The sequence below is a fragment of the Pipra filicauda genome, unplaced genomic scaffold (genome assembly GCF_003945595.2).
Source record: "Pipra filicauda isolate LSUMZ 115617 unplaced genomic scaffold, ASM394559v2 scaffold50_size3627746_pilon, whole genome shotgun sequence".
Classification (NCBI taxonomy): domain Eukaryota; kingdom Metazoa; phylum Chordata; class Aves; order Passeriformes; family Pipridae; genus Pipra; species Pipra filicauda.
In genome coordinates, this window is record NW_024104654.1 from 3,302,950 (window position 1) to 3,324,527 (window position 21,578).

General features: G+C 37.6%; 1 protein-coding gene across 5 annotated transcripts in view; it reads right to left on the reverse strand.

The window, feature by feature from the left end:
- Positions 1-1,442: 1,442 nt before the first annotated feature.
- CDK8 (cyclin dependent kinase 8) overlaps positions 1,443-21,578 on the reverse strand; it is a 73,251-nt gene continuing 53,115 nt past the window's right edge. For 2 of the 5 annotated variants that reach the window (XM_027727155.2, XM_027727158.2), the window contains 9 exons: positions 19,225-19,282; positions 16,348-16,479; positions 14,339-14,482; positions 12,227-12,296; positions 11,137-11,209; positions 9,035-9,132; positions 7,623-7,701; positions 7,345-7,503; positions 1,443-2,734 (listed from right to left, as the gene is read on the reverse strand). In XM_027727155.2, coding sequence (XP_027582956.1) covers positions 2,609-2,734; positions 7,345-7,503; positions 7,623-7,701; positions 9,035-9,132; positions 11,137-11,209; positions 12,227-12,296; positions 14,339-14,482; positions 16,348-16,479; positions 19,225-19,282 — 939 coding nt within the window. In that variant the 3' untranslated portion in view covers positions 1,443-2,608. The remainder of the gene's footprint in view (positions 2,735-7,344; positions 7,504-7,622; positions 7,702-9,034; positions 9,133-11,136; positions 11,210-12,226; positions 12,297-14,338; positions 14,483-16,347; positions 16,480-19,224; positions 19,283-21,578) is intronic. The other 3 variants (XM_027727156.2, XM_039386840.1, XM_027727159.2) reach the window with 3 other exon arrangements.

Consider the following 21,578-nt stretch of genomic DNA (forward strand, 5'->3'; position numbering starts at 1 on the left):
AATAAATATATAATCATACCCTGTCTTGAAGGTACCAGAGGTTATACTAAGCATTGAAAAACCTTTTCTTTCCACAGTCCTAGAGAAAGAAATGTCAGATTCTTTCTACCACATGACCAGCTGACTCAGACATCAGTACAAGTCAAATAATAAGATTTTACTTCCCTGTAGGATCTGTTTGTTGATGTAATCTGCAGTACATCTACTAAAAACAGGAATACGAATTAATGAAATTACTTAGAGTAGTAGGCTATTCAGAGCTAAATGCAGAGTATAATGTAGTTTTATTATATTTAGTTGATAAGCTGCATCTTCATCTCAAATAATTTAATAGGAAAATTAAATTCAAGTGTAAACTAATGACAAGAGCCCTTTTTGTCAGCTGGATGCCTTTCCCTTTGCAAAAATGAAATTAAAGCCAGCCTGCTACTTTTAAACAAAGCACTGGAGACATCACAATATACTATAAAGTCTGCTTTAATATGAATAATATTACCTATCATGCATTAATATGAATATGCATCAATAGGAAACAAAAAAATCTGAGCCAATAGCAGCTTAGCCAAAGAAAAGTTACTCCTGTCACCATTTGAGTACCTGGGAACAGTCAAGAGATATTAAACAGGCAAGCTTAAAACCTATATATATAAATTAAGGACAAAAAAATAAAAATGCTTTCACTTGAAAAGCAAACCAAAAAGAAGTTTAAGGCACTCTCACCTATATACCATTTGTTCCATAAACTGAGGAAAGCCAGATTTTGACACCACATATCAAAATTAAGTGGATCACACACTATCCCTAAAGTGGCATAATCTCTGCACTCAGATTTTTTTTTTCTCTCAGTCTCCTGTTTTATGCCTCCTGAATACTTTTAGCTGTACTCCATCCACTCATATAATTATATAGCCACCTCAAACATGGTTTGCCTTTCAGGCTGGTTAACGATTTGGTTTTTCTTTTGCCCCCCATCAGCATCGCAGTGCATCTGAATCAATCATGCTAGTCAATATTCACACTGCATGAAGCACTAACAGAAAAAAAATCCTGTGTATGTTGCATACATTTATGTTATAAAATCATGGTGTGGTATTAGATGCCAGAATAAGAATGAGTTACAGAAACCTCAGAAGAACTATCCAGACAGGAGTGTCTCAAGATTTTGTAGATGAAAAGGAGCTGTCTGATCTAGGAAATGTAGCTAGTAATAAACCCACTTTTCATGTATTTCCAGCTGATCAGCTACATGTACAGAACAAGAGTAATGACACTTTTTTCCGCTATTTAAAAGAAAAATTGTCCTTCTCAGCAGTTAACAGAAGCCTGCCCTGCAAGAAAAATTCCTGTTGGATGGTATTTCTCAGGACACAACCTGATATAGATGTATGGATGGGGGAGTGGGGTGTTGTTGCTGATAAAAAGGAATACATGCAAAGGGCATATGCAGATTTATGAAAAATAAATTTATTACATAACACCTTGTTTTAACAATGTTTGATTTTTTTTTTTACTCAGAATACTTGTGTCATTCATGTAAAATAGTTTGATACAGTACATTGTATGTAAGTTTTTCCTCATAAATTCTAAGGCTCTCCTAACAGCTTGTTCCTCTGCAGTAGGAATGGCACCCCTAAACAACGTGCGAACGTTTAAAAAAATAATTAACCCAACAAAATTTAAAATCCACTACACCAAGCTGGTTCTCAAAAATCATGACAAAATATCTGAATGGATGCCACACCTTTTTAGGAAATATCACTCATGCTTTTTTAATCCCAAAGCATGCTCACAAATCATTAACACCAACAGGAAAAAAAATAAAACACTGTCTATGACAATCATTTTAGTTTGTTTGCTGAACCAAACATGTTTATATCAATGACAACATACTTATTTTACTATCAAATAGCAGCTTTAAGACCAGTCAAGTCATAGATTTTAAAACAAAAACAAAAACTTATGTTGGAAATTAATCTTTGGGACGTTTGTAATTGCTGGGAAAAAATGCAAACACTTTCATGTTCTTAAAAAAATCTCATCGTAGCAATTGCATCGGTCATAAAACACTGATCTAGGTGGAAAATGAACCAACCCACAAAAGTCACTAAAAATAAACGTCTATCAAAACTGTCTGAGAGTTACAGTTAGTTTGCTTTTTTGCCATGGTAACATATACTGTATGCTTCAAGTACCAGTTCAAAGATGTTGCGTACTATTTTGTCAGATAAAGTTGTTACATCAAGAGAATTCACCACATACGACAACAAAAATGCTTGCCCCTAGCACATTTCACAGTTTCAACTGCTACAGACCGTCACTGAAAAAAATGCATCGGTCAGTCTGAACCATGTCAAGTAAACTACAGAAGTAGCATATCCACAACACAAACTGTGCTAGCACTTTCTTTTCAAGTCTAACCCCAAAACCAGGTACAATTTGGGAGCCACTACTCCGCTCTGTGGCAGGGGGTGGATCGTGGTGGTCAGACAGGTTGGAGGTGTGGTTGTACAGTACATTCTCGTGGCCCAAGCCGGGTTCCAGGCAGGCACAGCTGCGCGGCCGGTCCTGCAGCATTAGCAACAGTGCATTGACGTCGTCGGGGTGCAGCTCAGTACCGGTGAGTCTGATGCGAGTACTGTGGCGGCTGCTGGGAGGTAGCTGAATATCCCATGCTGCTCTGTGGCTGTGATGTGCTTGGTCCAGGGTTGGGGTAGGCAGCATGGGGGTTGGAACGCTGCAGAGGGGCAGAAGCAGAGGACATGCAATCCTTTGTAACAGGGACATCACAACACAGTTTCACCTACTGATCTATTCTTCAAGAGGTACCAGGCACACACAGTCTCAAAGCAGATGCACTTCCAGGCTTCTTTTCACTTTGATTACAGCAGGTAATGAACACCAGGAATACATCATATTAGAAAGTGACAGTTGCCACCCTTCAGTTATCCATCCTAATTACCTCCTGTGAATCTTCACCCATCATAGTCAAACCTCCACCCAACCCTCTGGATGGCTACACTGCATCTGCACATTACACAAGGCTACCACCACTCACGGCAATACTCTTCTCCACTTGCTCCCTTTCATTAACAAGACGGTAGGCCGGGGTGGAGATCCAGATGAGGCATCTTACTGCTGATGAGCCACTTTGCCTTATTCTGGAGATTTTCACATATAAAGAATATATTTGCCACCCTTTTGTGTGACCTAGGAGTAAAGGCTGAGAGCGCTGTGACTGGGCTAAGGTGTCATCTAGCAGCAGCCTTAAAATACTTGAAGGAGAGTTTAAAGACAACAACGTGTTCCTCTGCGGAAATAGATATTTCGGGGAAAATAGCAATAGATTGCGGCTTAGGAGGTTCAGGTAGGACACTGGAGGAGGGACTACTAAGGGACACTGGAAGAACTTGTCCAGAGAGTCTGTGAGGTCTCTATATATGAAGACTCATTTAAGGAAAGCCACAGCTGACCTGAGTTAGTTAGCATTAGCAACAGTCCTGCTCCATGCAAGAGACTGGGCTAGATGGTATCCGGAGGCCCCTTTCAACCAGCATTTCTACAATTATTTACTGAGTGGAACATTCATCATTGCAAGAAGCTCTGAGCAAACCAGAAATTACCTACTTCAATTTTAACCGAAAAGTTATTACTTATTGATCATGTGTTATAAAGGAAAGAAGGACTGCATATGAGATTTGCAATCTAAGCATCTGACCACTTTGGAGCATTTAATATTTAATTAAATTAACACAATTTCAGTACATTACTGTGCTGTTTTACATTCATGTTAAGGTTTACACACATAGAAACTTTGCAGCATTGTAGAAACTGCTGTGTAGCTTCTGAACTCTTGATATCACACAATATACTAGGTTTTTTTAGAAAAAGCTGCTTCTGATAAAGGTCTGGAAACTTATCTGAAATGACAATTCCAAGACTAGGATATTGCTACTGAGACCTGAATAAGCAAAATTGTGGTGAACCAACATCCCGAGAAAGTAAAATATTAAAACAGCTTTACAGATAAGTCACAACATAAAATAAACAACCCCATTTTTTCCTGCCTTTCCACATTTAGAAAGGAAACTAGGCCCAGGATGCTGCGATGATGGCAGAAATAAAAAAGGCACTAGTTGTTAACACATGCTCATAGGACTGAGCTAACACTATAAACCTCTAGAGAAAAGGAGAAGAAATGACTGGACCAGCAGTTAATGCCAGTGGGAAAAAAACAGCACTGCTGAACTTCACTGTTAGCACAGTGACTGAACTTTTGCGGCATTTGCCTTCAGCTTTGAGAGAAGGACTAAGTCACTCATCAACAGAAGAGTCACAGCTCTTCCCCATCTTACAAATACAGGATGTACTTCAGAGAGCAAAAATTCTGAACATTCATTTTGCCCAAGTGTGGCTCCTGTATGGCGGAAACTATCACAAGTTTAACCACTTAAAAACTGATCATTCATATAAGTTGTAAGCACTCTCTGCGTCCTTACTTCTAAAAGAGATCTTATTTTAAGACAGAGGCAATGAAAAATCAGATTCTTTCATGACACCCAGTACAACAAATGGCTTTTGTTTAAGAACAAAAGTAAATATCCAATCCTTTCTAAATACCATTAAGCACCCAGAGGGGTTATTACAAGCAAAAGCTCAGAGTAGTGGAGTTGCTACAGCCTGTTTAATCACATTGCCTTTGGGAGTGTCACACTGCAGATTTGAACAATAAGTCAAGGAAGTCTGTGTGCCATGTGTCTACTATTTTTATGCATGGCAGAAAAGGATACAAGGTCAACACGCCCTGCAGAGAATAATTCAACTTCTGAGTGAATGGAGAAACTGTCTTAGTGTGCCTTGCCCAGGAGATGGCAATCCTTCTTCACAAGCTTTATGAGGGAATTTGAGCAAATTAAACAAAGAACAAAGGAACAGGTGTTTGATTAAAACAGAGGGCTGTACAGTAATGTTTGTTTGCAGTCTCCTCAAGTTGCAGGATCAGAAGCAAAAAATGTGAGGAACTTTTTTCAGGGAGACCTGAAACCATCAAGAGGTAACTCTTAACTGCTTCTGTTCTAGTGCTAGCACCTTTGGGTCTTCTCCCTTTGATTACCGTGTTTTCCAAATAACTTAATCAGAACAAATCTACCCACTGCCTTCTTGCAAGGCTAGGGGGAAGATGATGGGGTTTTTTTTTTGAAAACCAGGTATTTTGACTCCTAGAGAGACAGCAAAGAGATTGGTCAGGAGCAGTCAAGTTACCCATAGGAGCTATTGAGATAGCAAAGCAGCAGTTATCACTATCTCAAAAGAAAAGTATTCTGAAATTACATTTATGAACAAGGGCTGCCCCCAGCTGTAATCCTGGGATGGATCCCTGAGATGACAAAAGTTCTGCTGAGCATGAGCTGAAAACAAACTAATGTCAACTCCTGCTGAAGCAATTTGAGCCCTCTGACTTGTCAACTAGCAAACCTCACCTCTGGCTCACAGAAGTCTAAGCTGAGGTTTGTTAAAAATGCTACAAAGCAGCAGCAAAATGAGGTGAAGGGTGTGTAATGTAAATAGGGCACATAAATGGGGCTCCCTGACACAGTACATGTAATCACTGCATCAACCTCCTTAGATATGTGACTCCACCTGAGGGCAGAATTAAGAAAATTACAGCTGCATTTGCCTTCTGTTATGTGTGTGTTTTCAAGAAGTGGTAGAAAGAGTCAACTTAAGAGGCCAAACCAGCAATCAACTGCAGCCTGCCAAATTGAAAGGGATAAAACTCCTGTAAAATAGCCTGAGACAGATAATCTAACTAAAACAAAGATGCCGTTTATACTTAGAGGCACCCCACCCTGCAGCACCGTAGTTAAGGCTCACCACTGTCTCAAACAGCTCTCAAAACGTACATCGTTCAAGGAGAGTGACTTGAAAACTTGAAAAAAATGTATTATTCATGTTCTGGGATAAACTGAACAAAGGCACTTGGGGACTATATGAAGAGTCTCACAATAAAGCTCCTGAAAGTTACCTTATTTTATGGTTTTTAGTACTTTCAAGTTTTGGCCAATGCTGGGAAGTATACAGATTTAGATAAGGATGAAGGTAATGCCTCCAGGCAGCCTTTAAGGATATTTGGTGCTCTCTGGAACAGACTCTGAAATGCAAGATTTCAAAGCCCAATGGTGTTCATGGAGAAGCAGCACCAAACTGAAAATGTAAGTCGACCGTAGTTTTACTGACACGGTTCTTTAACTCTCCCTATGTTTTGCTTCAGAATATAAACACAGCTAAGTGGGTTTCCAATATCAGGGTCTCAGATTCAGATATTAATCTTTAAATTACCTGAAAACATTACCAAAAAAATTTCTGACTTCCTTTTCTTTTGTTTTCATCCAAGACTGTCTGCCAACTGGCCTCCTATACTATGCATTTCATGTACAATAATAGTTCCTGCAGACTAACATTTCCAGCAGCAAGCCTCCTCTTGAAATCTTCTATTCCCTAGGCTTCCAAAAATCTGCCATTCTCTAACTGACCCCTACATGTATCATTTGAAGTCTTCCCTGCTCCTCTTTCATAATTTCTTAGCTTCAATTAAACTAAAGGTTCTGTCCTTAACTCTCTTCTCCCCAGTCTCCAGTAGTAACCCAAATAACTCAGGTATCGTTCCCTGGAATGACTAAACTATTCTTATGCTCCAGGCTCTGATTCCTAATGTCTGACCATGAGCTCAAATGTAGGAAGGCTAGAATACATTTTTCATGTTTTCCTCAAGTTTTTTTCCCCCTACACTCCTCATCTTCCTCACTCTTTGACTGCCACCATCTCGCCTGTCTTCAGATCTGTAATATTTGGCTTACTCAACCTGGAATCTCCCTTGATGTTCAAAACAGAGATTATGACAGCATCATGCCAAGTCTTTGTCATCCAAAACACTGTTTTCACATCCATCTGCCCAACTAAAATTCTTGTTCAGATTCTTATTTCACAGCTTGTTTACTGCAATATCCTTTGCCTCCTACCACTATGGGCTTGTTCAAGTAAGAAATGGCATTTATAGGTGATAAAGTGCACAGCACAACTGGCTCCTGTTCCACAACCAGCATTTCCTAATATGAAGGTAATAAATTAGTAACTGTAGTAATATCTGATCCTGATTTCGTTACTGCTAACCTAAAGAGCATCAGCATATCAACAAACCATCAACTAAATGAATCTGAAAAAAAACCCTGAAAGATGCCAAAAAATATCAGTTAATACAGTGACACTTACAAAATTACTTTTTTAGCTTGAAGAAACACTGCTGTAAACATGAGAAGCAAATAAAAAATATGTGAATAAAACAAATACCTGATAGTCTGAGGTCATAATAAGTCCACCTGAGGTAGTGGTAGGAGGAACAACTCTCACTTTTTTCAGTGGGGGTCCCTGTGTGTGACTGTTGTCTTGGTTCCCTGGATGACCAGTTCCATTAGTATGGTTATTGCCCTGCTGCTGCTGCTGGTTCTTCTCAATTGTTTAAACACAAAGAAAAATTTCAACTCAAAAGCAGTACATGAAATAACATGAAATCAGGAAATAGTGTGAAAGCCAGTGAAACGTGATGATACTGTTCTTCTAGTACTTACTTTGTCTCCTTTATCATCTGGTTCTTCTTCTGTTAAAAATTCCCGTTTTGGGTAAGGGATTTGACAACCTGCAAAAACACTGCCCCCCAAAAAAGTCTATTTATCACTGTATTAGAACAGAAGGGTTAGACCTGTAAGATTCATACTTCACCCATGCTAGTTTCAAATTGCCTGAGCCATCCCTTTCCCTGTCTTATTATCATCATAGTCTAAACTTAGTAAAAACCTATTCACATTTGATTTTAATGTTCAGTTGGCTCTTTTACACTAACTTAAAGTCCCAGTAGATTTTTCACAGTTTCTGCTAACTGCTGGTTGGAAAGGTATGCCACCCGTTAGGTATCTGCACAGGCAAAAAGAGCTATTTTAATCCAGCTGTTCACAATTTCAGGAATAACAAAAACAGTCCTGGAAACTCCACTGACTAGTAATAAAACCACCTGGAAAAAGGTTTAAATAGAAATGTCACCTGTCAATTCATATCTCATGGTCCACATGGATTTGCTACTGCTAGTGCAAGCTAATATTTACCTGCCCTTAATCAGCAGAATGTATTTATAATGAAGTCTCTGTACATCTGTTAGCAATACTCGTGTATTCACACTAAAAGGCCAACCTAAACTTGAGAAAAAAGACAAACACTGTCCTAAAAGAAGTTTCTGGAACAGCCAGGCATTCACATGACTTTAAACCAAGGAGAGGGGTCAGGAGATACTATAAATAATCCAGTAGGTTTTAGTGAAATAGTTGAATTTTTAATTAATTGCTTATAAATACACATATTTTATAAATTCTTCCCTAGATAAGGGTAGAGGATCACACATGGGATATACTAACAGTTTTCCTAAAAAGGTGTATAATCTTCTCTCTGGCTAGTCTTTTGGGAGGGGGGCTTAATTTTTAATGAAATCATTCACTGTCCATAAATTTTCTCCCTTTTGTAAATCTGCCTGCGTAAACAAAATTGACACGTCTACAGAAAATGGCTTTAAGTTGTTAAGGATGACAGCACAGAGACACAGAGTTGACTTTCCCCACCTACTGAATTTACAACAAAGGCTAAGACAGAAAAATGTAAACTAATTAGAGAATGTCATCTGGCATTCTAGAGCAGAGAAGTGGACCTGCGGCACTTAGCAGTTGTCTACCAAGATCTGTAGCATGCATAATCAACCTGTCAGTGAATAAGAAGATTAGTGCTGCAACTAATAGGATCTAAGTTCCATAAAGCAAGAGATTAATAAAAATGCTATTTAATTTTAAAAACCACAAATGGCATTTAAGTGGTTTCTTCAGTTGTTAGACAGTAAGTATTTAGCTCAATATTCACAAACATATTTAGGGAAGAGAGAAAGCACACGGTTCCAAAGCATCTCTGAACGTACTGAGAGATTAATAAACTGACCACTTACTCGGACGTGGGAAGAGGATCTTCCAAGAAATAGGGATCCTGCATAGCCTGTTCTGAGGTAATTCTCTTTATTGGATCCATAGTGAGCAATTTCTGAAGCTGCAAAAAATAAAAGATAAAAAGCTCTGCATTACCAAAACCATTTGCAGAAACTTTACTGTATTCCTGAAAGACAATACAAATGTGTCTGAACTCAAAAGCCTAACCACATTATGCCATAAATGGTATAACTACATTCTTCTCTTCTTTTAAAATAGTAACTTCATTTCCTATGAAAGAACACATTTTCACTTGCAAAGCCCAGGACACTCAGTTCCAGTCACAAATGGTGTATTGAAAACATTCAGAAACTTTCCATAATGTACTAGCAAGCTTTGATCATACAATAGTTTGGGCTGGAAGGGATCTTTCAAGGTCATCTAGTCCAATCCCCTGCAATAAGCAGGCACACCTACTAGAACAGCTTGCTCGGAGCCCCATTCAGCCTGTCCTTAACATTTCCATGGATGGGGTATCCATAACTTCTCTGGGCAACAAGTTGTACTGCCTCACCATCCTCTGAGTAAAGAATTTCTTCCTAGTATCCAATCTAAATCTACCTCCTTTCAGTATAAAGCCATTACCTCTTGTCCTATCAAAAAAAAGTCCCTCTCCAACTGTCTTGCAGGCCCCCTTCAGGTGCCTGCAAAGTACTGTGAGGTCTCCCCAGAGCCTTCTCTTCTCAAGGCTGAACAACACCAACTCTCTAGACTGTCTTCACAGGAGAGATGCTCCAGCCCTCTGATTATCTTTATGGCCCTCCTCTGGACACAGCACTCCAGCTGGGGTCTCACGAATTAGGAATGACAGACCAGTGATTTTATTTAACTCTAGTGCTGAACTACAGTGATGCATTCTAAAAGAAAGCTGCTTAAAAACCCTTGGATCTGATCATCAGAGAAGGTAGAGCTTCCAATGACTTGAATAAAAGCCACATGGTCCTCAGACATCCAGGCCTCTTAACCATCTTCCCTTTTCTCCAATTTAATACATACATACATATATATATATACACACACACACACAGTTTATTTTAGTGGCTTGAATGTTCTTTAAAAAACAGAGAAAAAAGCCCAATATAGTATAATTTCTGAAACAACATAAAGCAGGCACTTCCAGGGCCGAGCAAGTGCATAATTTTAACTGGAGTCTTCATTAAAAAAAAGTAATACATTCTAGAAAGAAAATGATTGCTGTAAAGGTTCTACAAAGTATTCATAAGAAAGCTATATAAGATTAGCGCACTGGGAAGACATATTAAAACTTTCCGAACTACATATTCAAGTCTTAAGTTAATTTTATTTTTAAGTCTAAGATACAAGCTTGTATCACAGAATCATCTCATAGAATGATCTGGGTTGGAAGAGACCTTAAAAGATCATCTAGTTCCAACCCCTCTGTTGTGGGCAGGGGCACTTTCCAGGTTGCTCAAAGTCCCATCCAGCCCGGTCTTGAACACTTCCAGGGACAGGGCATCCACAACTTCTCTGTGCAACCTGTTCCAGTGCCTCACTACCCTCACAGTCAAGAATTTATTCCTAATATCCAATACAAATCTACCTTCTTTCAGCTTAAATCCATTACCCCATGTCCTATCACTGCTTGCCCTTGCAAAAAGTCCTCCAGCCTTTCTACACGTGCCCCCTTTAAATACTGCTATAAGGTCTCCCCAAAAGCTCCCCATAATGAATATGTAAAAAAAATGAGGCATATAAGAACTTTTAAAACGTAAAAAATAAGCTATTGAAAGTACGCAAAGCAGCAAAATGGCTAAGAGTTGCAGCAACACTGCAAATTTAATTGAGAGCTAAACATGACTTGAAGACAGAAAACTTTAAAATTACTGGATACTGAAGCTAATCCAGTGAATGACACACAGAATAATTTTATCAATGTGGAAAGATACAGTGATTTTGCAATTCTCAGATTGCAGAGTATCAGTTATTCCCAACTTTATTTACAAAATAAACTTAGTCACAGTGTACTTGATTCCAGTTCAACTCTTACTTTGAACAACTGTAACTTATAGGAGGGGGTTGATTTTTTATGTATGCATGAACTTACCAAGTGGAATGCCTTACTATCTGGTTTAACTTTATGTTTTTCCATATATTTGATAAGGCTGCAGTTGGTATACCTGAAAAAAGGAATAAAAGTGACACTTCTAATATGTAAATCATTGATAGTGCCAAACTTTCTTAGTAGCCACAAAACATATTAATAAAAACAGTTTAGTCTCCGTTGCAAATCTGCTAAGCAGGGAAAAACCACAACTACTAACACCAGAGATTGCTTAAAAATCAGACACTACATAAGGCATCTGTTTCCCTCATATGCTTGTAAAAACACATCACATCCACACAAAAAGCACAGTTTTAACCCACATTCAGACAGCAAACTATCAGTTGGATTTAAACTGCCTGTGGGCAATTTTACTACTATATTATTTAATTTTGTGTATTTCCCAAGACAGTAAAGATGCAGATAAATACTAAACCCATTTGAACATACAGGTTGCTACAAGAAAATTCGCGAACTTTTTTGAAGAGGAACTCAAAAATAAGGTTTCTAAACAGTTACAATAGCATGGCAGATGCAAGAAATGTATGTAACTGTACAGCCCCAAATCCTTCAGCATGGAAATCAAGCAACAGGGTGGCATTTTAAGTGCAGGTTTTAGATGCTGTCAATGTGACAGCAAAGCTGAAGGGTATTTTTTTCTTTAGCCTTCATAAGCTACCCCAGACACCAACCCTGAAAATTATACCCACTGTTTGCTGGAAACGGTATAAGGTTACCAGACCCCTTTTATGCAGCTATTACAGAAAAATCATTTCCAGGACCACAGATTTGGGAACAGCTGTGACAAACTGTGCTTTGCCAGCTTCCAAGCTGTGTGGGGTCTTACTGGCATCACCTGTTTCACATCTGCTACCTTACCACTTACAGGCTGTCTCTGGCTACCCTTCTAATTCACACCACCTCAACAGGCCAAGTTCACCACTACAAAACAACTTCATTTCTCATTTCACAATCTAAATCATAACTATTTCATAGTCCTTGTTTGGCATCTACATACAAAAGAACCTGAGCTACAAGAAATTTAGTGTAGGAGAGAGATATGTTTTCTTAAGAAAGTTCAACTCAGACTTACGTGTTTCTCCGGAAATCTTTCATTAAAGTTGAATGTTCGGGCATCTTTTTTATGTCTTCCCAATCTTTATCTGCAAAATCAGTATTAACTTTGGTTTTTCTCTTTTCCCCAGGTAAAACAAAGGGTTTCCAAGTATCTCCATAGCCCTTTTTTGTTTTTTTCAGTCTGCTTCTCTAACCTTGCAGTTACTTATTTCTTTATATTCTTCAGCTCAGATTTCTTCATCACCTTTTCACAAAAAAATCTTACCAACACCTAAGAGGTTCCAGCTGCGTGCTGATTAACTCAAGAACTTGAAAAAACGGATGCCAGCTACAGTGAAAATCACCACATGCCCCAAACACAATACTGATGAAAAACACATCGGGCATTGTGCCTGAACCCTTCAAGACTGTTATTTAACTTATTTAGATACAGTTGTATCTCGGGACAGGAGTACATAAGACTCCAGCAAACGCTGTCTCCTTCTAAGGGATTCTTCATTCTGACAGCTTTTAATTACAGGAAAATATCCAGAGGAGTTGGTGCAAAGTCCTGCTGTCTCAATGGAAAAGAAATCTGTTAGCCAACAAAAAGTTAAGAAAAAGTAAAATTTGCACACTCAAACTGACGATTATTTCATCTTATCTTCTCTGAAGCCAAGGTCAAAATGGATTTAAAAATTAAACAAAAAACTTACTATCAGCACCTAACCTCACACATATTAGAGTCTAACTCCTGAAAAGGCTCTGTGGGCAAGTAGTTTGGTTCAATTCAGATCTTTACAAAGACTGATCACAACTGAGATTAAAAGTATTGGGTGAACAAATAAATCAGAGATTAATTAATTAATTATTACTTAGTTAAACAAAATGTTCTCCTCTTTCCCAAAGACATGTGAAACTATTTCAAATATAGTGTCAATTAAAAAGCAAAAAAAATTGTTGCAATTAAATTAAATATATTTCTTGATAACAACAAAGGATCTTCAAAGGTCAAATGCAGACCATTGGAGAGGATTAATTAAATCAGTCAGAGAACAGTAATGAGAGTATCATCTATTTATGTAAGCTATAGAAAATCAATGTAAAACCCAAAAGAAGTAAGAAAAGCACAAAAAGGTAAAATTTTAGGCTAAAAGCAGAAAAGAACAGTGCTGCTTAAAGAAGCAAAACTAAGGAGGATTTTCCAGAAAATAAAAGTACACGATATGCAAAAGAAACATTTCCAGGAATCTCATAGAGCAGTACAGAAACAATGAAGTACATACACAAAAAAAGCCAAAGGGAAAAATAACAGCATGTTTAATAACAAAATTCTAGAACCACACAAACATATAGACCACAAAATTCATGTGATAGAAAGAGGAAAATCCACAAGAACAGTGAAGAAAAACATTTTTAACAGTGAATGGACAACAGCAGGGAACACAAGCAGTGAGAAAGATAACCAAAAAGTAAAAATAAGGCCCCTGTTATCCTGACATCTGCAATCATGTGAACCCTAGAAGACGAAGCATTAACTGCGGAGATGCAAGGCAGCCTGTAGAAATACAAGATATAACCAACACTGAGGGGAAAATGCAACAAATGATATCCACAATGTTATTTGTTTTGGTTCATGCAGCCAGTTTGTTCTTCTGGTTTGAAATAAAGAAATTTTCTCCACACCACAAGCTTTCTACCAGGGAAAAAAAAAAAATTAAATACCCTCCCTTACTTCCAAATGTTTATTTTAGCATAAAATATTTATGTTTAATTTAGCATAAGTTAAACAACTGCATAATATTCACTAAATGTATATATTTTGCTTTGTTTCATGTAATTATCAGTTGCTTTCTAAATCTATAATCAGTACCGTTGAAATGCAGAAATACTCCTGATTTTTAATCATCCAGCATTTCAACATAATCTTTTAATAAAACACTGATACTTGCATACACAAAGATAATCCTATCATTAATAATAGGGGAAATATATAATTTGACCATTAGATTCTATATTTATACCTAATGAAATAAAGACTGTGTTTGAACAGCTCTGTTGCTTTGATCAGCTGTCACCTTCATATGCAAAGAAAGCCATACAGATATCTTTCTTTGAAAAGTGGTGATAAAAAAAATACAGTATGTACCTGCAGGAAATCCCATTACATTGAATATTCTGTCCAGCTGGTCATGGTGATAAGGGTTACTAGTTTTGATATCTTCTTGTCGACAATGGAATATTGGCTCTGATGTTAGCAGCTCTGCAAATATACACCCTATGGCCCAAATATCTTTAAAAAAGGAGAACAGAAATTAAAAAGAAATATCAAATTAATCTTTCCAAAAGCATCTGGGTGAGGCAGAATGTTAGGGTTTAGCTTATCAGAGATAAGGTTCCTCCATTGAAAATGTCAAGTTTCTATTGAAGAGATGCAACGCTTTCTCAACTTTTTCTTTTAGCTATGGATGGAAATACATAATTCAGTAACTACATGGGAGCTGAGAGAGCATCATACAAGCTTTTGTTGGTTTTTTTAAAGTGTAGTTACCATTTAACATTGTAAAAAAATTAATCTAGTTAAAAAAACCAGCAAAGGAAACTACTTGGGTATTTGTGGATGCATAAAACACAAAGAAAAGCTAAGCAGCATCTTGGTGCTTCACTGCCACACTGGTCTGGCCAAGAAGGGTGTCTTCGCTGATCAACCACTGAGTTTTATATTAAATGACCCAAAATATATAAGCTGAAAAGCCACGATATTGGACTAAACCAAATGCTATTTATAAAACCTTGCAGAAAGAGAGTAACAAGAAAATTTCTCCATGTTCACACACATCACCCTCTTTTTTTTGTAACATTCATTAAAATAAAACCCAAAACCTAGCTTCCACAGCTCTTATGTTTTAACTGTTGCATCCCAATCTTTAAATCAGATAGCCTGCATTTTCCCAGTTGTTTTATCGATTTTTTCTAGTATATACAAATGCAATTTTTAACTTAAAGTAATGCTACACTGAACCTTGAATAAACAAGAAAAGGGTCATGAACAAGGACAAAAGCAAATGATGCAGCGAACATAACCCCATTAGTCAGTGTTTCTACACAGTCAGTTTTTATCTACACTGAAAAAATTATGTACTGAAGGCTATGACTGCCCATGCAGTTTTCACATGCTGCAAGCAGAAGAAAGTGCCAGTAAAGTGAGGGAACATGCAAATACAATAAAAAAGCAGTTTAAAGGAACATATAAAGAAATGTATTTGATCTATAAAAGAAACACAGTATTAACAGAGAAGTAAATGAAAAAACATTTTAGAATTTCTGACAAAAACATCGACACAAGCTCTAAAAAAAAAAGAAAAAAAAAAAGACTGAGTTCTGAGGAAAGAATACAGAAATGACACAGTACGCTGACATACATCCTCCATGTCTGTGCAAACCAAGTGAAGCATTGCAGGGGAAGTTATTTCCCAAAAAATGGTTGCCAGGCTCTAGCACATCTTTTAAACCAGCCAGCAAAAGAAAAACTTCCCAATCCTTTTCTCTACAGTCTCTCTCCCTTTCATAGCAAAGCTGTTCACACTCAGTAAAGGTGAACCTCCCTCCAGCCTGCTGTTGGGTTGTTCCCTGTCCTACAGCCCCAGCACACAACGGCTCTGGCCATCTGTCATCCATCTTTGAAAAAAACACAGAGAGGCTAAAATGCAGCTTGATTTTACAGTTTAGTTTCAGTACTCAATACATTTTCCATTCTGTACATTCCTTATTTCATGTATTTATTACGCTAGATAATAACCTCTGCAATAAAACTAATGCACTGTGCCTCACAGTCATCATAACATGAATTCTACTAGCAGTTTAAAGATACATCCATATTTTTATTTAACAGCACTTATGAAAGTCTTGTGTGAAAGCCATATAAACTTAGATTGTATCACAGGGCATTTGGAACCAAAACCCAGAAATATTTCATTCCTATATATAGCCAGAGGCCGCAGTAAACTAAACAACTTGTTAAAGATTAATATTTCTTCAAGAAGCAAGTAACGCACCTTTAACTCAGCAACTGTCCTTTGAATTATTTATCAATACTTCAGTATTTGGGTTCAGATTACATAAAGAACAAAATAGTCAGTTTTTGTCCAATTTACTTACCAATAGCTTTGGTATAATGCCTTGCTCCAAGAAGCAACTCTGGAGCTCGATACCAGAAGGTTACAACTACTGGATCCAAGTCTGCTAAAGGCTTCAGAGGTGAATTAAATAATCGGGCAAAGCCCATGTCAGCTGCAAAATTCAAAGAGAGAAGCTTTAAAATTTGAGGAAAACTACCAATTTTTTTTTTAAACAAACTGATTGAGTTTACTTGTTAGTGCTACCACCACTGCTAAATAAAGTGCAAACGCGGACTGTAGCAGATATGAACTCTGTGAGCAGATTTTTCTTAAAGCTTTTGTAGAAGTTACTGGATGGCATCATCTACAAAGTATATAATTATAAATCATTACTAAGCCATTTAGAATGAAGAATTAACCATTGTTCTGAAGAAGTGCATCAACTCACTTCTTAGGACACTGGTAAATCCTGACTCATTTTACTGATACTCTCCGGTAAAATACTCTGTTATTATAGGATGGTTCTTCAAAAAGCAGCAGTTTTTAAAGTGAGCAAAATGCAGGTTCTGCAAAGGTTAGAATGATTTATAATACATACATGCACATGACAAAAGCTCCCTCCTCATGAAGTTAGCTGTAGCAAGACTTCCTTCACACAAAACCAGCAACTAAGCCTACAGCATCTGCCTCCCTGCTGATTTTCTGTCAAGATGTATTTCCAGTATCAATATACCAGCACTGAATACCATTTAGGCTATAATTTTAAAATTCTGGTTGTGGGCACTATATCATTAAAAACTACTTTTTAGAATTGGTATTATACAACTGCCTAGAAAGCTGTCTGAACTATCAAATATAAGTCTTACAGGAAAAAATGGGCAGAGACTAAAATACGCAGCTTCTCCCACCAGGTCTCCTTCCCAACCCACCACTCCCCAAACCCCAAGACAGAGGGACTCTGCGGTGTAGGGATATTCATATGCTGAGAAAGACCCAAATGAAATGAGATGAGTAGCCATTCCGAGGGAAAAGGACCTACATGAGGGAAAACTGTAGTGTAAATATGGGTCTAACTTGACTACAGAATTCTTAATTATTTTTCATATGCATTCCTATTTATGATTGTTTTAATGCATTTAAAAAGAGAAACATTTTACCGTTTTCTACACTGAAATATCAATTACTCAAAATTGATCAAGTCACTAATAACTATGAATAATAAGGAAAATTGTTGGCAGAAAGTGAATTTATGACTCAGAATGACACAAAAAGCCTATGAAATTATTTTAAGTTAAATCCCAGTTATGTATTTTTTAGAAAAATTAGTTACACTGGAAAAGTGGAAGCCCTTGGTATGGGTATAACTTCTGCATTCTTTTACTGCTGTGGCAATATCTTTAGAAAATAAGAAACAAAAATTCTACATTTTGATAACACACTTAGAAATCCAGGGTTCCCCTCCCTCTTCCCCCACTGGGAATGGATGGCTCAGAGGACTGGCGGCCCAATACAGAATCTTTCATCTGTCCATTAACAGAGTGACTTAATTTAGTTGTCTTCTAAGTTATTCCCAAATTAATTCAAAGTTATAAGCTAAGAAATAAATGGGTGGTCTACATGAAATTACTAGCAAGCAGTTGTGTACAGTAATTATCACCACCACTGTCAGAAGTGAACATGCCCAGAGGATGACCTACATTCTCTGTTTTGGAAGCAACTGCTCCATGAAGAATAAGGTAACATGAAGGAATTTTCCCTTCTGCTGTCCATGCTGTGCCTGTTTTCTGTGCAGAAGACTTCAAACCCTACTGTCAACCTTAAAGCTTGGAAGGGCATTAAAAACTTTCAGGGTAGGATCTGCAGAAGCATTCAGCCCTAGCCCATCTGGTCCCTGAGTTTCAAAGGGCAAGGGAAGGACTAGAGCAGCACTGAATGCTCCAAGAAAATCCTACCCTGAATCATTATACTGGTGATTAACAATATAGCTCAGATAAACAAAACACTAAGAGAAAGAGCAACAATGCAGAAGAATAATCTCATAAAAGAAAGCCAGAGGGAAGTGAAAAAGATGAACTAGCTTTAGAAAACCCTTCCAAACAAGGCTGCCTTACCATAACAAATGTAAGCAGGCTGTGCATTAGCAGCCTGCTGTCACAGCACTGCCACGATAATGCACAGCCCGCTACAGTTTATTACTGTTAGACTACTGTTAATTTTTATTTACGTATTTAATTTAAAACAATTGAAGTTCTATAAATTATCCTCTCACTCCAAACACTAACTCCCATCACAAAATGTTACAATAGTGGGAAAACATTGGGTCTTTCCTTCCCTGGTAAATCCCAGGTTGAGCATTTAGCAGGAGTTCTCACTAAGCATTTTGGGTGGATTACTGTGTTTTCTGAACTTTTAAGATCCCTTTGGCTACCTCCAAGGGACTTGCCTACTCTTTCAAGAATATTTTGTAGTCTAAATGACACCTTTGATTCCATTAAAAAACATTTAAGCTTTGTAGCAATGAGTAGTTCCCTATTTAGATTTTTATAAGCAGCAGCAAAGTAATGTCATGGCATTACAGAGGTAAATGGAGGAAATTTTAAAATCCCCTTTCTTTCTCCTCCTTTCCCCCTAGCTAGCTGTCATCTTTTATTCCCACATCAAAATCCCCCACCCCACACAAACACCCACTTAAACAAAATATAATGACATTTTCCACGTTTTATTGATGAGGCTACAGCATTTCATCGTCAGAACTGGTGCATGGGGCTAATATCATGAAGTCAGTCACTCAGAAAACAGCATTTGGGCAATGTGCCCAGGCATATACTAGTATTACAGTGACTAGGTGGTACAACTGCACTTTCAGAACATTCTAACTTAAATGCTACACTGGGACTTATCAAAGATATAAACATACCAATTTTTACTCTTCCTCGCTCAGGACCTTCACCCATAACTAAAATATTAGCAGGTTTCTGTGGAAAAAAAAATAAATATACAATACATATACCACGATAAACCTAAACATTAGTCTCTGAAAAGTTAGTTAAGGTTTGTTTTCCAGTTTTAAACCAACTTCGTTTTGATAAAAATGCCAAGTTTCTCTGTCCCGGTAAAGCTGTGCAAGGATCCAGACACAGGCTCTCCCTGACTGCATCTTCCTCGTGTTTCCTTTCGCTGTTGCTGTGCTCCAGCACCATGTTCCCTCACTGACACCCTGGTGTCTGTCCTCAACCTGCATGAGCAGGCAGCCGCCAAGCTGCTGACATTTCTACCCAAATTGCCATAGATCCTTTGGTGGGAGGCAGTACCACTGCTGTCCACCACCCCAGCACAGGGATGGGAAGCCAGCTCTACAGCTGCCCAGGCTTATTAGGCACATTTGCAGACACATTTTACATAAAAAATATGCAAGTGAGATACAGATGAAACATTACCATATCACTTAATATCGGAGAGAAAAATGATCTAATTATTCCTATTTACAAGTGTCCTGTGTACAATTTACCAATTCACGCAGCTGCAAAACTGGAAAGCATTGCCTTTACATTATTTTTCTCTCCATCTTCTCTTTCTTTGTTTTACTATCGAGGTGAGTTAAAGAATTAAACTAGAGCTCAGCTGGTTTGAAACATAATTAACTCCATAATCCTGTATTTTCTGCTGTCCTGTTTCTTGTAATCCATTCTTGGTATTTGCAGTCAAAAGATTCCTCAAATGCTAATGTTAATATAATGAAACCTGCAGTGCTTATTTTGAGGGGAAAAAAGTAAGGAAACTCACAACTAAAGCTGATAATCTATGCCAGACTTGCTCTCAAATAGAGTGATTTAGATACCCTTCATTCTGTAAATCCTGGACCAAACAGGGGCTCCTATTCAGGTGTGACCTGTAAAAATTATAAGGCTGAGTTACAGCTCTTGTCTTGCTTTCCCAGTTTAAACTGATCTAAAGAAAAGAGTATTCCACCAAAACAGTTTAGACTACCTAAAAGTGAACATAATAAATCCCAATATCTTAGTGTGATTTACTGAACACATTCTAGGCAATTCCCAAGCCCTTCCTGAATCTATCAGGCTCTGTTGTAAACACATGCAAAGAGGCAAAAGATCACAATTTGATAAGTAATAAGTAATTCACATTGTGTAAAACAGGTACAAAAAATTAGTAATCCAGAAAAAAATTTCCTTGAGAAACATAATTACTGTTGTTTATGAAAGGCTCCAAAGTGGATTTCTGTAACTCTAGAATTCGTGTAAAAAATAACGTAAAAGGAAGCTGAGGTGTTGCATTTCTGAGAGCAGGTTAAAGATGGAAGAAAATATTATAGCTTGACCGTGATCAAAAAAGGTAAGATATATCCCATTGTCTTCCAACAGCAATAACAGATCCAACTTGTGCTGTATTAAGCTCAGTGATTTGCAGAAGAAATTGTCCCCCATACCACCACCACCCCGTTTCCATTTTGTTTTTTAATAAAGGCATACATTCCAGGTAAATACTGCTTCAACATAAAAAAAATTCAGTATGTGGGCACACAGCTCTCAAAGCACTCCATTTAGATTGTTTCCACAAAAGTTCTAGAAATAAACAAGCAGCGTACATCTTTAAATTCAGAGTTAACGCTGAACTTTGTAGCAATTCAATCCGTTAGGTAAGAAACACACCATTTCACCACATAAGCCTTTCTATTGTTACACTGTGACTCAAAGAACAAAACCATACCTTTCACAAAATGTGCTTCAATATAAACAGGGTGCTAATAAGCTACATGCCTAATTAATATTTTTTGAGTAGAGTTAATGACACATTACACAGGCACTAAAATTTTTCAGATATATAATACATTGACCTAAAGTATCATTTTTCCCCCTGCAAATTCTCAAGTTGATAATATTCTACAAAAATGCTTGTAACATCCCCATGGTGTTTTCACCTTAAGATATTTTACTGTTTGGATTTTGATAAGGACAAGGAGCCCTATTCACACAAAGACTCCATTTTACCAGATGACTAATCAACACAGCACTGGGTAACAATTCCTGCACCAAAGATCTTCTACCCTAAGTTCAAGGTAGGTAGAGATGAGAAGAGAAAGCACAATGAGATAAGACAGTACTGGTTAGCAAAATAAGTATCAACACCCTGACTCACACTCAAGATTTCAGGAGCTACAGAACCTGTTTAACAACAGAGACAATTTAGAAATCCGTGTAGGAGTATTCTAAAGCTGCAAAATGAAAAACACCCCTCAGTTGTTCTGGAATAACC